Source organism: Pseudoliparis swirei, chromosome 11 (genome assembly GCF_029220125.1).
Source record: "Pseudoliparis swirei isolate HS2019 ecotype Mariana Trench chromosome 11, NWPU_hadal_v1, whole genome shotgun sequence".
In the NCBI taxonomy this organism is placed as follows: Eukaryota; Metazoa; Chordata; class Actinopteri; order Perciformes; family Liparidae; genus Pseudoliparis; species Pseudoliparis swirei.
The window spans coordinates 1000800-1018119 of record NC_079398.1 but is presented as its reverse complement, the minus strand read 5'-3'; the positions used below and the strand labels follow the sequence as shown (position 1 = coordinate 1018119).

The following is a 17320-nucleotide window of genomic DNA, read 5'->3' as shown; positions in this document are numbered from 1 at the left end:
ACTAATAGCTTGCCCTCAAATTGAGCCTTCACTTCAATACAATGCTCTCAATTTAAATCTAACAACATACCAGATGTATAGTCGAAGAGATGTGGTGTTTTAGAATAAACTTGACATTTATTTCAGTTGAGTTGTGTCAGGTCTCAGATTCGTAATCCGCGATATCACAGGGTCCAATCCGAAATATCTGAAGGAGGAAAATGTAGGTCACTCAGAACACCATCAAACAGCAGTGTGCCGGCCCGCGTTGGTCTCCAGTGTTTGTGAGGACATTCTCAACCGCCTGTGGGTATTTGTTATGACCCAGTGACAGCACCTCTCTACTGGGGGCTGAGGTGCTCAACGAAATGAATAACTCTGACCAGCCAGGAGAGACGGAGAGAGAGAAGGAAAGTGTATGTGTGTGTGTATGTGTCGTATGTGTGTGTGTATGTGTTTGAGTGTGTCTATCAGTGGTGTGTAGAGTGGAGCTACATGTCACATCTCCTCAGACACTATTTTTTCCAGTCCCCACCGGCTAAAAACAACATAGAGAAACCTACAACCTCCCACATGGATGTGTGCGTCGCCACATATGTGGCAGTAGCATGTCAAATGTGTCTCTACACGGCTCTTGCTTGTCCCCTTGACTGGGTCACACATTCCTCTGGTTTAGGCCTCAAATTCAGCGACACGGAGGCGCTACAGTTTGCGCTGGCTGAATTCAAGTTAGTATTGATGCAGTTGTTCTCTGAAGCCGGCGCCCGCTCTCCGACCGGCAGAGTAGTCCCCCAGCGCAGGGGAGTGAGGCGGAGGGACTGCACCAAGTCATTCTTGTCTCATTTGTGGTCTGAGGAGCAGTAAATCCACCACGGTTAGGACCCTTTGACACATCACTAGTTTCCAAGCTATACTGTCCAGCTGTATGAGTACGGGCTGTCGTGTTTGATGACACTGCGTCAGTCATTTTGTTGAACGTGAGTGGCCGTGGTTTCATCTCTGAGCCCTGCGTCCACTTTTTCTGCATTTGTCTTAATGATGCAGCGGGTGGACTTAGGCTCAGACCTGGGGGTGAAGTTACACTTTAAGATGTAGTTTTTGATGTGCAGGGTTTTTTCATCAACATACCATTTCTCCATAATAGATTTATATTCAGGATGATGCACATGAATTGTTCATCCGCATACATATGAATTATTCAACGGTGTGACCTTTTTGGGGGGTTCAACATGCACTGGAGGCCATAGGGGGAGGGCAGGTTTCTGAGTCCCACTCAGCTCCTGGCACATTTTTCATTGAGTCTCTCCATCTCATACAATAACATCTGAAGTTGTCTCCCTATGTATAGTTGGATGGGGCTATTAAAATCTACATGCAGTTAATGGACTTTCTGGCAGGAGCTGTCATTTTATAGATGCAATCCACAGCGGGCATTACTTTGTCTGAGTGTCTCTTTTTCGAATTAGTGGGGTCATACATCTATCTGGCAAGAGCTCAATGTTTCTGATTTGGTAAAATATGTATTGCTTTAAGTACGAGATTATTCTGAAGAATGGAGCTCGAAACTGGTTGTGCTATGATTTGGAATACATGTTTTATACACTTGCTCAACAAATAATACATTACACAGTTTGTTGGAGTGATTTATTACAAGATTCTTCATTGTCTCTGTGACTAGAAATGTATGTCAACATTTCAACTTGAGTGATTGCAGAACATCATCGCATTTAGTCCAACAAAGGACCAAAACACATCTGTTTTCAAGAATGTTCCTCTCATCCGTTTCCTCACAAGCGCAAACTTACAAAGCGATACAGAGCATTTTGTTACAGACAAACGCTCAAAATGTCTCAGAATGTTAATCAAGTCTGCTTCGCTCCATCCACAATCACATTCATAATTAATTCTGGGAGGGTTTGCGTTATGTTTTTCACGTAGAATGTGTTGAGGAGGAGGCAGGGGGCCCGCTATCAAAAACCTTGCAGGATAGCAATCATTAGAACCTCAGGCCCTCCTGGTAAGCCAGCCATGCTTCCTGCAAAGGGCCCCGGAGGATTCAGTGTGCTAATTATTTACTGAAGCAGCAAAGACTATCAAATGAGACCCTGCGTCCAGTTGAACTGTGTGGGGGTACCCTGACAGTGTAACCTGGGTAATATGCAAATAGAGGGAGGGCGGGGGAGCACAAAAGAGAGAGGGACACAGAGAGAGAGGAAACACAGTGTGTATAATGGTCAGAGTGCACTGGAGGAGGCGAGCTTCACTGGTGAGTCAGGAAAGGTGGGGCCACTGAGGGGCACAGCAGCAGAGTATTAGATGTCAGATGCATATGAATGACCAACTGCTGGTTCTGCTCTAGCTTTAGGGGGAAATTGCATGGGCTCCCCTTGAGCTGCAGTTTTGAATCTAGATTACTGCCTGACTTAATCCTGGGGTGAGGAGGTAGGGGGTCATGAATGTCTGTTGTTGGTACCAAATAAAGTGAAGACTCGTAGAAGAGTGCGGGCCGTCAGATCCGGCGCATTCTCAATGCGTGGAACTCGACAGCCCCCAAAACAAAAATGAAATGAGCAGACAAACAACCTCACACTGACACAATCCCTGACTCGGGGGATGGGGTACCGCTGTGGTCTTAAATCCATGCATGTGGGCAAAACGCCAAACAGACTCTCCTCAGCAGATACACAAACACAATAAGAGGGTAGTGAGCTCTAATAATACTCTATAATACACTCCGTTTGATTAGACATCTAATCAACAACGGCATATAAACACATATGGGCGGGTGGATTATCGAAAGCAATACAATCTCAACCAAATGAATGTTACGTAATGAAAACACACTCTCAACTCTAATGTGGATTCCAATGTGACAAACATGGTGCATACATTATGAGCCATTATGACCCTGTTGGACAAACATAATGGGCTCATTCCCTTTTATTTCCCTTTTTTTATTATTGGAAAATGCAAAGGGCTCCCGCAGCTGCTGCAAAGCGCTAAGATAAATATCTAGCATAGAATCACAATTAATTCCAAACAAGGTTATGTTAATGCTAAACTGACCGCAATCAGGTCGACCGACTTGCGGGATTGCTCTGGAAACAGAGCGAGATGTCATTACAAGTTGGCTCTAATTACACTGAGACAATTATTTTGGCATTTTTTAAACCCAAAAGGCTCAATTGTTTTTCTCTCACACATTGAGTGGTGCACACAGCCCATAATGAACCCCAGACGTGCGAAATGTCACCCAGCACACTCCATTCAATTAATATAATACTGCAGAGTTGGGTTTGAAAAGGGAAGCAGGTGTGCAGCCGAGTTCCTGCCCTCTAAACAGATAATTCACATGACTGATGCGCGACCTCCAGCAGCTCCCCACCAAAAGAGAGTGACCTTCTCCCAATGAGATCTTACCACGTGACAGAGCATATTCTGGGAGGAGTGATTGAACTGTTTGTTTCTGTGTCGACGAGACAATAGCACCGCCAGCTTAAACTGCTCTTGACAACCCGCTGTGTCTGCTTTCAGCACAGCAGCTCCTCCAAACTTCCTTTCAATGCCTCATGGCCTTTGCTAAATAATGAAAAACTGCACCGAAGTTGTGAATGGAAAATTAGGCAGCAGCAGACCGTGCGGGTTACTTGCTTCCAGCTACACACTTATTATCTGTTACTCCGCCTGTTTTGTATCCAAGCCACGTCTAGTTAAATCTGAGTTTAACTCTGGTTCTTATAAACGGCACGTTTTCCTCTCTCTCTCTCTCTCTCTCTCTCTCTATTTGCCAGAGTGCTAAAACACCATGAGGGAATTGGGCCTGTGCCACTCCCCCCCCCCCCCCCCCACCCTCTAAAAAATGTAAAGGTATAGTAGATATCAGTGCAGCAGATAGGGCCGATGCTCCCTCTCTGCCTCTCTGCGAGCAAATGGAGGGCCATCAACAGCAGCAGGAGTCGCCCCAGGCCAAGACTGGAGTAGAGGACATGGGGACTGGACTTTTGATCAGGCAGGCAATTGCAAAAACTAATTTCCCCTGACTATCAGCTGCACAACATTAGTGGTACATATTTTTTTCCGGTTATTAAAAGATACAGGCATCCTTGAATTAAATATGTAGTTTTCCCGACTGGATTCATGAGACAAATTATAATTATGGTGCAAATAGCGTTTTACCTGTTCGGATCGTAGGACTCAAAACTCTTTCACTTTCAGGATCTGTAAAGCACCGACCAGCATGGCATGCTTGTGTAAAGGAGCAGGAGAGGGGCTTGCTCTGACACAAGGGGTGTCAGCACCCTCCGGCCCACTCGTCAATTATTAGACAGTAAACAGGTTTAAATTCAGGCAAGCAGCGCTGTTGTTGTTGTTATGAAACATCCAGCATTGGAGAGCGCAAATCAGTATTCCCATAGCAATATTAGACAGCCTCCCACTGGGAGAAGAGGAACACACGTGGATCAACGATGACACAACATGAATTCTTACTGCGCAGCGGCATAAGCGAAGCAGTGATGTAATGCAACTGAGCTCACTGGATGAGAGTCAGCGCGGGGGGGAAAAGAAACAGAACCGGTTTTATTATGACTGTTTCAGTAGACTAAAACCAGAAACAGAGGATTTTTATCTATGAGCACTGATATATTTTAGAAGTCCAATTTAAGCAACTTGCAAACCGGGAGATCAACCTCCAGCCTTCACTTCTGTGCAGGGGTCTCTGTAAAGGTGTCACGTAGAGCATTTGACTGTGACATCCTGGGTTAGATGAATGATTTAAACGCTCAAGGGATTGGAAATTACTTTCTTTTGTCGCCACAATATCCCCCACGCTATCTCACTCACTGTCTCGGGAACATTCTAGATTTCCATTTATTTATTTAAGGAGGAAATAGAAGGAAATTTCAACGGGTCACTAATTTCATTTCAACATGTACCGGTGGCATTAGCCCTGAGCAGATATTTCAGAGGAACACAAAATCAATGTTGAGATTCTATTGGGAATAGCGCTGGAACCCATTAGCAACTTTGACCAATAGGTCAGGTAAAGTAATAGCTAGATAAATGTTTTATTACAGATTTGCAAACTGATTTAATGGGGGGTGGGGAGGATAGTAGTACTTGTGCAGCCATACGTGACACATATTCATCATTAGATTCTATTGCTGCAATGAACACAACTCTCTCAGTGGCCAAGGCCTCTGGTTCTTTATTTATGATTTGTTAAAGGTGGGTCTATCTAACCAGGCCTCAGAGGAGACAAAAAGCTGTGCCTGTTGTCCTCTGGAGAAGATGTTATCGCTTTGAATTAATGGTTTGTTATGCTAATTGTATTTTAGATGACATCACTTGTGGCTGAGATGCGTTGTACTGTTGTTCATTCTTTCTAATAAACTAATTTCATATCAGAGCACTTACATACACATACATGTCCAATAAAGCTGATTCTTATTCTGACTGCGAGTCATAACACAATCATCCTCCTCATCTGGAACCGCATCCTTATTCATTTTGTGTCCTCACAGCTATTTACTTCTATTTGACCAAAATGCCAGGTGGAAGTGAGGCCCTAAGCAGTAAGATTGAAGTGCTGTGGTACTCAAGGACTGCAGCCACTAACAACTGGAATCATGATTTTTAAACACCACTATTCCCACTGACCTACTGCCCCTGTTCCCAACACACATTTACCTACTGACCTGCAGGATTAGTGGATTTAAGACACACCTTTCGAGTTTACTTTCACATATGAATTGTGTTCCCCTGCACATTGTTAAATGTATCCGAGTCGTTCTGGAAGAAGAGTCATTGTTTATCCCCGAGTGAACATATTTCACTTTTTTTTCAGCCCTCTGTTCGCACAGCTCTTCGGGCAGAGAGCTACTTTTCTGAATGGAAGCCAGGCAGACTGAGAGCTCCCACACGCTGTTTGGAGCGGCTCCTGTTTCCAGCTCCTTCTCCAAGGGGACCACCAAGCCGACCAATCACATCGCTCTGGGCAGGCATGCGGGCGATTCAATTTCTTAAAGCTGCAGTGTCTGTTTTAAGGGAGGCGTAGTGAAAGAACATTCAACACAAACAGGAACAGTAAAACATCTCAATACTGCAGTTTAAAAGTTTCCTTTTTTTCCTTTTTATTAAATGAGAAATCACATGTTAGTTTGAGCCCATCTATTTCAGAGGATCCGCCTACATACAAAATAGGCATCACTCTGTCATCACATCCTTTGCAAACGCAACAAATAACACATTTGTGTACATATATTCACAAACTGAAAGGACAGTCGATGGTGGTAGATACTTATTTCTTAAAAGATGAGTCAAAGACAGATTCACACTTGGAATGTGAAGTAACTACTGCCTGGAACTCCCAACAAAATGTCTTGGCATATAATTAGGTCATAGTCCAAAACCTTGTTATCAAACAGACTTCATATGTAGAACCCACATAAAAATAAAAAATATCTGCTTTTTTAAGTGCAAGAAATAAAAAATACAGGTTTATGGTTAATGTTTTAAAAAAAAGAAGGCAGTCTTCAGTTTAAAATAAAGTTTCATTACATGAAACAGGACTATGGAATGTTCTTTTTTGCTTGCTTGTTAAACTAATGCCAGACCACCACTGTATCAGACTATACCCTTCTGCAGAACTCCTTTCCCCCTAATTTTCAGTCAGATTCTGTTTTGTGTCAGATTTGCCCATTATGTCTCAAATTACATTCAAATTGTGATATCAATCTGTGTATATAGTATGCATCACACCATGAGGCCATATTATATAGTTTTGTATCAGTTCCAGCTGATGTGTTTATTTTTCTGCCTGGAGAGGCTTCAGCATCATAACATGAAATGATGTTGACAGTGCACAAGTCTGTTTTTCCATCACTTGCTACAATTGTTGATGGTCTGTATTTTAAGAGTATATATTGCACAAAAAATGAGAAGGGGGAAAAACAGTATGTGCCATAAAAAATACCAAAATCCAGTTCCACACCTGCGATTGGGACCCATCCACATATCACGAGTATGATATACATAAACTCCTAACTTTACTATATTACAGTACATATACAATCTTGAAACTAGTTCCAGCTCTGAGGTATGTGTTCCCCATGATGCCATTGTATAGTCTACAAATACTCAACAAATCTGCTCTACAACTGTACAAAACCTAGTTTGAAATCACAAGGCATTTTTGATGCAAGTTTTAATTTAACTTAATCCTTAAAACCAGGACTCCCTTGCATGCTAAAAACAAATGATAAAGGGAAGAAGTGCCTGAAACTCACTGAAAGCCCAGTAAGAACATTCCCTTTTAACTGTACAAAAATATGCCTGAAAATATCTTACTTTTCTTTTAAAAAGATGAGGTCTGTTATGTATCAAAATGTTTCCTCCACAACTGTATTCTGCAGAGGTTTAGGCTGCTAAATTTACCAAACCAGGAGGTAAACTGAATCAGTTAAAAAAAAAAAAAAAAATTTTTTGCGGCATTTAGAAATGACATAAACCGTTGTAAAGTAACATCCTGAACAATTGTCAGTTCACAGATTTGCTTTGAGTCTGTCCACAGTCAGTTTTTTAGCTCCCTGCAGTTATTTAGTTTTAAGAGGATAAGATGCATAGAAGTTCACGTTTTTTTCCCTTTGGGGTCCGTTTAAGCTGAACAGTAAATGCAGACCTACGGGGGGGAAAATCTATAAAACCCTGTCATGCTGCCAGAAAAAAAACGTCTTCAGACGTTGCTCTTTTTTTTGTGTTGCTACCAGCTTCATAAGCATCTCATTCCTCAAACCTCACCTCGCCTCCTGGTCCTCTACGTCCCTCCAGGACCCTTCAGAAAACCCACAGGAGGCAGGGCTAGGGACAACTTGACCAGGACACATATATAATTTACTTTCTTCCTTCTCTGTTATTACTAGAGGAACTTTTTTTCTTCTTCAATTCAGTATGTGAAGACCAGGTCGGAAAAGTTCGCCTCCAGCCAGTCCCCGGCAATCATCTCACTGAGTTCTGGCGTACAATAGTCTGGGAATTCAAAGTGAGAGCCCAGGCTGCCCTCACTGAAAGAGTCCAGGTCCTTATCCACAAGAGACAGGCAGAGGTTTCCTGAATTGGGGTTGCCCAGCTCCGAGCCTGGGGCGCTGGGGGCGAAATTCAAACTAAAGTCAAACAGCAAATCGTCCGCCTCCTCGCCGGAAGAGGAGCTGCTGGAGGAGGAGGATGTAGAGACCGACCTGGATGATGCTGGTGAGACATTAGCAGCGTGCAATGTGCTCTGCTTGGTAATGTTTTTGATATTGTAAAACAGTCTGTTGTTGTTCCGCACTTCTTCGTACATGCTCGTCCCCTCGGACTCGGCCGAGGAGCTCAAAGTTGGGCTCGCGGGAACTTTGGCTACATTGTAGAGCCTAAAGCGCTCCTCGTCCCTCGCCTTAATCCCCATCCGGTAGTCCTCTTCGTACTCGTCATCGTCCTCATCGGTGAGCTCAATTTTCACAGTCTTTGTAACTTTTAAGCTGGGAAACACGCAGTCCTCCCCGTAGCCGTGAGAGGATTTGGAGCCGCTCTTAGTCTTTATCTTTGAACACTTCTTGCTGGGAGTCTTTGCAATTTTACCGCACTTCTCCGGAGACGGTGCTGATGATTTTGAACTGTCGAGCTTTGGTTTTTTCTTGGGTCTGTACTTGTAGTCGGGGTAGTCAGCCATGTGTTTTAGCCGCAGCCTCTCGGCTTCTCTGATGAACGGGATCTTTTCGCTGTCTTTGAGCATCTTCCACCTCTTTCCCAGGCGCTTGGAAATCTCCGCGTTGTGCATGTCCGGCGACTGCTCCATGATCTTTCTCCTCTCGATTTTGGACCACACCATGAATGCATTCATCGGTCTCTTGATGTGACCGGTGGCTGTCTTGCACCAGTCCGGGTTGATCGGCACGGGGCTGCATGCCATAAATTCACTCTCCTCCGAGTCTGTAGCCTCCCTGGACATACTCCCGTCCGTCTCGCTGGTGTCTGTGTGCTGCACCATTGTCCTCCGTTTCACGTCCGGACGCTGCAGTGTCGATCAGCCTTCCGCACTCTGACAAGAAGAGGCTGAGCTCTCTGTTTTTGCGCCGGTTCGTCCACGTCCACTGCGTGATGTATAGTCTCAAGCTCTGCACTATTTTTCCTGAGTTACAAACTGCCTTCTTAACTAGTTATCAGCTTTTTCACGTCCCCTGCGTCACAGGCAGCCATCCAATCAGGTCTGTTCCACTCCGCCCAACAGACTCCATCCAAGACGCCCCTTAATCCCCCCCCCCGCCTCCCCCCTCCCTCCCGAGCTCTCATTGGAGTGGAGGTGGGGATTTGTGGCACACAGTGTCTGGGGCAACACGCCGGGCGAGACAGGCATATTAAACACACAGTTAGCACCACGCGCTCCGGAGACGCACATTACGCACCAACGCGCACATATAAGACTATGGCCAAGTCCCTTATTTTAAACACGAAGCGAGTAAATACGTAAGAGAAGGGGCTATTCTCCAGACTAGCAGACACTCTTTACAGATGTGTCTGGAGGAAAAGATGTAGGCTATGTGATTATTTGTTTTTTGTCCTCCTCCTCCCTCAGGTTGGATACTGAAGGTGGCGCTTGGACACTGTTGCAGGCGCGTGGATGCGTCGGAGTGCCTGTCTGCTGAAGAAGGATGCATTTAAGCAGCTGGTATAGTGGCTTTAAAGGAAAATGTTGATATCATTAACTTTAGTATAACCTCGTGCAATTCAGATACAGCTCTCAGAGTGGCGACGGTTTTTTGTTTTTTTTGGAGCGGTCTTATTCCTTTGTCTGCATTTGAGTGAAGGAAATAGGTCAGTAGTGCAGTCTGCTCTCTCGATGTTGTTGTTTGTTGTGTACGCGCGCCCAAAACACATTTGCAGCATCCCATTGGTCCGCACTGAATATGTGGAAACACCTGCATGCATACACACACATACTCACTTATATCATTGTAATAACAGTTCCTACATTAAATAAATATAAACCAGAATCTCAAGTAGAAACACATGTTATGTGTTTTTTTTATGATCCATTTTGATTAATGCTCATGTTGCACTTTATAAAACATGCCAGCAAAGCAATAACACTCGTTCAGATGGCAACATTTGGCTATGCAGCCTTTAGTTGAGTCCATACAGTCAGTCAGGCATGGAGGGAAGGCTCCCTGCTGAGTTTGCTGTGTCAAGAGGCAGTGTAGCATCGAACTGGCGTCCCCTGCACCCCCCCCCTCCCCCCGCACCCCCTCCCCCGCGGCTCTGGGTGGCAGCCAGCAGTGATATTGGAGGCTGGGGCGATAAGGCATCCTGCTTTTTTCTCTCTGCTTCGTCCCCTAGAGGGCAATCACTTACCCTTTTGAAACCCTCCCCCCACCAAGCCACCGTATTTCCCCCAGCTGGGGCTTAAGACGTGTCTCTGCTGATACAGAGAGAAGCTGCTCCAAAGGCAGAGAGAGGAAAGCAGGGAGCAAGGAAGAGAAAAAGAGGCATGCAGGGGGAAGGAAGTCAAGGCTGAGGAGACTGAGGTAGTTTGAGGGAGAGAAACGCTGAGGGATAGAAGAGCTCTTGCCTTCCCCCCTCAGAGCTGAGAGGCTGTGTGTGTCTTTCTCTCTCTCTCTCTCCCTCTCTCTCTCTCTCAGACAGAGATAGGGCTGAAATGCGTTATCATGACCACCCTGTGCTGATTAAGCCTTATCAGATGTATATGTTGGAGCAGCAGCCTCGGGAGGCGGCCGCATGCACATGCATGTTTTACTGTCAGTTTGCTTTTTTTCTTCTTGATGTATTCATCGGAGTGATATTTGATCTCCTGATCAGTGCGAGAGTGCAGAGAGAGGAGGTTATTCCAAATGAACCGATATCCTGGTATCATAGATATAAATAATCTGCGAGCACTTATTGACTGCATATCTGTGTGGAATTCTAGGAAATTGTCCACGTAAATCGGATATTCCAGTTCCGCCATGATAGAAGACAGCTAAATAACACTAGTCTTCTGATTCATTTATTATGACTGTTAATTGAATATTGATAAATGATATTGTTGAACCTTTTTTTACCTATACCTATATCTTTCTATGAGGGTTTCATGCCGGATATGAATCACACGACGGCGTAATGATGAGCATGCAGGGTGGCTGTCCTGCTCATTAGCATGGCTCATTATTGCCTGTGAATGAGGTGCTGGTGTCAGGCCATGCAGCCTATGAGTCATCTTAGGGAGGGTCTCATCGCCATGGCTGCCTCACACAGATGCAGCAGTAATAGACCACCCTCTCCCTCCCACGCCACCCCAACTGCCTCATTCAGTGACTGTGATTAGACTGAGGACTAGAGAGAGAGAGAGAGAGTTGCGGGATACTGAAACATGTTGTGTTTTCATTTCATTTTCACTCTAGAGATTACAAATGATTAAACAGTGAAAATCCGGAGAGCGGCATTATCACTGTGTGATTTCTAATACCACGCGCTTCCCAATACCCCAAAGGCTGATGTTTTAATGCTTATTTGCTGCTTTTTTCCGTGTCAAGGGAGATGACATTTTATTCCAGAGCGATGGAGTGTTGAATTAAGTGGTGGTTTTCATGTAGGAACATTGAAAGAGTGTTTCAGGAGAAACAATTCCCTTTGCATTGCTTATCTAAAAGCCCCCCAAAGCAGCTGCTGCTCTCACAAAGGGCCAGTGAAGCGTTAGATCAATACTTACCCCGGCTAGGGGCTATCTGATGCTCAAGATGCATGGATCCATCTCCGCTGCATAGCCATGAGACAGGTGTGGACTTCTGGAAGATACTATCTGATGGCTTCACAATGGGTTGGGGGGGATGGGGGTTGGGGGGTGAGGAAGGGAGGGTGTTTGGGTTGCATGAAAACGCAAATTAACTTTTCACTTGACAGACACATTCTGGAGTATCCTGTGTACTCAGGTTACTATGTTTATTGCCAAGCAGGGAACTGGAGTTTTTCTAGCCTATATAGTGGAGTCACTTAATGGTAATGGTGTGCTATGCAGAGTTTAAGTAACACGTTCCAGCAGTTTGCAAGTACTAGAAGGTAAAGCCACCCTTGTCTCCTTCCATACAGACGTAAAGTCCTTTCTATCCAGGCTGTGGCTGCAGGTGAAACCTAATATCGGCGTATGAATTTGAAGATTTACAGTTTGTTCGTTTTTTTGACAGTTACTGAAACCATTTCATTTTCTTGACTTGAGAGGTGATACTAAAATGAGCTATGTCCGCTGGCCCAGAATTGTTTTACTCCCCCCTCCATCCCCCTCCTCCCGAGAGAGAGAGAGAGATAAGAAGAGCTTTGACAATGAGGAGGACCTCAGAGTTTGGAGGTTGTTGTTTTACCACTTAAGTGTTTGGTGCCTCGGAGGCCATTTTATGTTGTTGCTTTACATTCTCGACTCAATGCAAATGTACCTCCAGGGTGTCGGGTTGTTTGTTGACCTCCTTGATGTGGCCTCCGTCCCTCAAGGTCTGATGCTTAGCGGATACTTGAGACTGGAGTATCTTGTCGTGAAAGTAAACAGCTGATGCTTGAGTACTATAGTAGAATATTTGTTCCAGAGACACACAAATACAATCAGACGAGGGAGCTGCTCGTACGATGTCTACACTTGTACTAGTGTGAGTTTAGTCTCTTCGTAAACCTCGGTGTCCAATTTTGTAAAAATGTGAACATTCCCTTTGACGAGAAAGAGAAGATCTCTGAATTGTTTTCCCAGTAAGTAACACGACTTAGAAGTGAGTTGTCTCTTTATTTGAGGTACATGCCCATTTTATGCATAATTATCCTTTTTGATATCGTGATACAGACAGAAAAAATGGGGGAATCCACACATTCTGTACTTTTCATACTTCAGGTACATTAAGCTGATAATACTACTTTCTCTGAACACTGCTTCCACTCCACTTCCACTGATGATAAAAACCAATTTCATCAACCCCACCAATAAACACGGACCCCGCAACTCCGCCAAGCATTAAACCCTGAGGGAGACGAGACACTTAGAGCGTGTTCCAATGTGAGACGCGGGGATCAGCGAGGGTGGAGGGCAAACTCAACTGGTAACTGAATACTTTGTCACCCGGGCAATTATTGCACATATGACCTAGAGATATGAGAACAAGACTGTTTATTAGCTGTCTACACATAAACAGTGTATACACAGGTGACAACGGTTTGAATTCTGTTAGAAAGCGTGGAGTTTCCTGTCTCCCACCCTTCCCCCTCACCTCTCTCTCTCTCTCCCTCTGCTTGCTGCGCAGACGCTGACCCACAAAACGAGGAGGAGATGACATCATCCTGGAGCAGCTCCAGCTTACACAGTACAGTTTGTTCTACAGTAATCATATTGCCATGTCATTCCCCATAAGCTCTGGCTATTTGAATCCTTTAATTATATACCAGCAGCACTGAAGCGCTGTTTACTGTAAGAGTCCAGGTTTTGTGTAGTATATTTGTTGCTTGTGTTAATAAACTAGGAAGAGCCCTCAAGGCGCTCACAGCCACTGTAATGAGAGTGTGTTTAGTCTGGAGACTGTGTCGGACTAATGCTGATGGATTGTATGGCTGCAGGTCAGGTCTTGCTCTCTCACACACACCGGTGGAAACAATGGAAGGAGTAAGGGAACGTTGCGTTTATAGGATTATGAAACATCATGTGTGCCAATCCAAAATAAAGTCATCATTACCATGTTAATACCAGCGAGATGAAACCTACATATTGTTCCCAACAAATGACAAAATGAGGACATTGTTTACGTCTGTTGGCTCTTTGGTGGTGCGGTGCTATCATAGTTCATCAATAACATGTAGTGGGCCTAGTCAGGCATAAACCCCAAAAACTCTCCATCTTGGAGAAATAGGATGTGTTTATCACGCTCACGCAAGCAGTCAGCAGATTTCTAAGTAGTGCGGGACGGTTCCCTGCTCTCCCGCCGACCAGCCCAGACTTGCCCCCCTAAAGAGATAAGATAGTGTTGACTACAGGCCACTCTGTGTAGAGATCAGTGAGGGGCCTCTGCTGAGCTTAAGGGGCCAGTACACTCCATCACAACTGCTTGTCAAAACTCCCCTCCCCCTTCTGACATGAGATTTTTTTGGGGGGCTCTGTTACTTTGCAAAACAAACAGTTTTAGAAAAAGTTTAAATTTCTTGGCACAACTGTTCCTGTTACTTTAAAATTGAACAACAAGTGCAACACTAAGGATGTCTTCCAGGAGGGACGGCCCTAAAATGTGTGCCATTGTCCCCCGCTTTGAACAATGTCACGTCTCCCCTCTATATTTGACTGCCGGCTTTTTACTCTATCAGGTATAAACACTTCTGGTTTCCAACCTGGTCAGACAACAAGTCCTGCAAACCACTTCTTTTCTAGTTCAACTGGCATTTAGTCACCCTCAGTCGCATCCTGTGCTCTGAAGTTTTACTGGTTTATGATCTTTGCACCACCAGCCGAATGGGGACAGTTCAAAGCAGCATGACAAATTGAGAATCCGTGCCCCGTGGACAAAAGTCAGGCTGCATTGTGTTAAGTCTTTCAGGTTTTTTAATTAGAAGGTAGGGAAACCAATACTTTAAGTCAAGGATTGTTTTATTTTTCTCTTACATTCCTTTTAATGATATACTTTGGTTAATTAATTTTATACTAACATAATGGTTGCGCAACGACAGTTGTAACCTGAGTCTATTTGTATCTATCATACATTGAGCTCTGTGCATGATCACACTCATTTTATTGCGATTACCATCTGATATGTTTTCGTGTTCCATAACCACCACAAACGGCAAGATCCTAAAAACAGGTTATATCCTATAATTTGATCATGTTAAAAGCAAAACTAACACAAATAATTTTGATTATACAAATGAATGCAAGCACAATGTAGCTTGCTTGTCAATCATCCCCTGTGTGTTACTTGCTCAACAGATGAATGAAAGGGAGCGAGTCACAAGTTCCAACACGGCTGGACAAAAACAGCATTGCAAAAATCACTCGATTAATCAGTCTTTAACATTGAAAAACAAAAACAAGAAGAAATGGACCTATGCAGAGATAAACACCTGAAGCAAATCTGGGCCTTCACTCTTGTTTGAACAGAGACCAGATAAGATAGACCAAAGTTATCAGCACAAGATGAATTCCCAGAGGAACCACAAGGAGGGGTTTCATCAATGTAGTGGGAGGGGGAAATCAATCCCTCAAACCACATATGGTGACAAATAACTATCGGAAACTGAAGTGAAATTAAGTGAAGCCTCCACAGCTTATTTTAGTAAAAAAAAAAAACTAAGCCCTAAAAAGAAAAAAATTATGTAAAGAACCGTCATTTCTGCAGAATCTTATGTATACATTTTTCTGTCAGTTTAATGACTCCCAAAATGGAAAAAAAAAGATGGGGTTATCAAACATACATTTTAGCTCCACACACTACCTGTCCCAGCTGTGGAGACATTGGTGCATCTGTATCTTTATAAGGCATTCTTAGTTCTATGTCTTTGAATTGTGATTTTGTATGTATTTTATTCTATTTAATGTTTTGTAGCTACTATCTGGACCTTGAGTCTGAAATAAAAGTTTGATTGATTGATTGTAAGACAGATTAGCCTTTGGCCTATTTTCTATATTCATTCATAACATTCATTCATTCGTTTTGACAAAAACAAACTAGAGAAAGTGTAGTCATTGATGTAGATTTGAATTCCTTGAACACAAGTCTGCACAAGGTCGTTTCAATATCAACCTTTATATGGCGGCTGAATTGCTATAAGTTTCCCTCAAATGTATTTATGTTCTGAGTGGATGTCTGGAGACCAATGGCGCAACAGAAAAAGAGGAAACTTCAATAGTCCTGTGACGTCCTTTTTACTTTGCATTACATATGCACATATAGACTGATATTTTCCCCTAGCATCCTATCCATATCAGAGCCTCAGTGTTTCCCCGCCATACACTGACTCACTGCCCTTTCCATCATGTCTCTTAAGGATTTCTTAGACAGGCTTCAAGAAAGATTTTCATAAATGTCGTCTTTTGCAAATCCTCCACAATCCTCTGTGAGCGCTGAGAGCGATCTTCATCTTAACAGTAAAGGTCATTGGAGGAGACTTAGGGATATGGAAAGCCTAAGCTGTGTGCATGGGCGAGTGTTTAACAACTATCTTGAAATCAATAACAGCAGGTTTGGTAATGAGTGTGTCAAACCACAGCCACAGAGTCACTCAGGTGGGGCAAAGCTCGGCGCTTTCATCTGATTTTAGTTTCCACGGTGTCTTTAAACATCTGGATTTTGGAAGTTCTGGATTATTGTAATTACATTCAGTGTTTCAAGTCAAGTGTTAGATATGTGGCACAACCTCTCGCCCATGGTTGGATATAGCACTGTGATTAGACACTGATTATGTAAATATGTAACAGGCTTTATACTCGCATAGAAGTTATTAATAGGAATCAGATATTGTCAACACAGAATCTCCCATTCATTATTCCGGTCTCGTGGGGTCTTTTCAAACTGAGTTCCAGTGAGAATAGAGGAGCTCAGGATTACAAGATGAGAGCTGTAAAACAATTCAGATGATTAACAGGAAAGCAAAGTTTTGAGAAGCTACGGAAACAATGAATTTAGTCATAGAAGTGTGAGCGGATTAGCTCCTCTCTTATTTCCAACATGTCCTCTTTGATACGTCCCGACACTAATCTCATTATAAGTGTCTGTCAAGCACACATGACAATTCATTTTAACAAGGTAGAGTATCCTGCTCCTTTTAAATTCACAGCCATCTTCACAAATCAAAACACACGAGAGGTTCCTCTGGAACAGGCTAACAAGGAAAAGAGACCGAGGCTCAGCACTCTTGATCATTTCAAACCCCGTGGAACCGAAATAGTCTAAATGAGAAAGTGTTTTCACTGTAAATGTGCTCTCTGTGACCATTTTTGTGTTTAATGCTGTAATGACCTAAGAGGCTCACAGTTGGTGCCCGCAGTTTCCCTGTTGGAAAGTACTCATAAAAATCTACATTCAATAAATATTCATGCTTTTTAAAATTCTTTATCTAGTTCAATGTATTTCTATTTCTAGTGAATCGGTGCTGTGAATTCTGCTTGGTGACTTAGAAGTGGAAACGTGTGTCTTAACCTGCAAAAATTGACGTCACTTTTGTCACAAAGAGTTGTTACACTGCTTTCATAACAACAGTATATAAAGAAATATGTCAGCTCTGCCATGCAAGTATTCAAGGAAGAAAAGGGCAGCTCATTGTGTTCGAGATAAACCTGGAGAGGAAGCAACACATAATT

At 43.5% G+C, this 17320-nt stretch overlaps 1 protein-coding gene and 1 long non-coding RNA gene across 2 annotated transcripts in view; one reads left to right on the top strand and one right to left on the bottom strand.

Moving 5' to 3' along the window:
* Positions 1-6085: 6085 nt before the first annotated feature.
* sox11a (SRY-box transcription factor 11a) lies at positions 6086-9145 on the bottom strand. Its single transcript, XM_056426390.1, has one exon. The coding sequence runs from the start codon at positions 9002-9004 to the stop codon at positions 7922-7924; it is 1083 nt and encodes a 360-aa protein (XP_056282365.1). The 5' UTR covers positions 9005-9145; the 3' UTR covers positions 6086-7921.
* Positions 9146-9384: 239 nt separating this feature from the next.
* LOC130201393 (uncharacterized) overlaps positions 9385-17320 on the top strand; it is a 31145-nt gene continuing 23209 nt past the window's right edge. The window contains exons 1-3 of the long non-coding RNA XR_008833175.1: positions 9385-9480; positions 9590-9682; positions 13287-13346. This is a non-coding gene — a long non-coding RNA (uncharacterized LOC130201393). The remainder of the gene's footprint in view (positions 9481-9589; positions 9683-13286; positions 13347-17320) is intronic.

Coding starts and splice junctions, on each gene's coding strand:
- sox11a (XM_056426390.1), bottom strand. CDS start 9,004: ATGGTGCAGCACACAGACACCAGCGAGACGGACGGGAGTATGTCCAGG.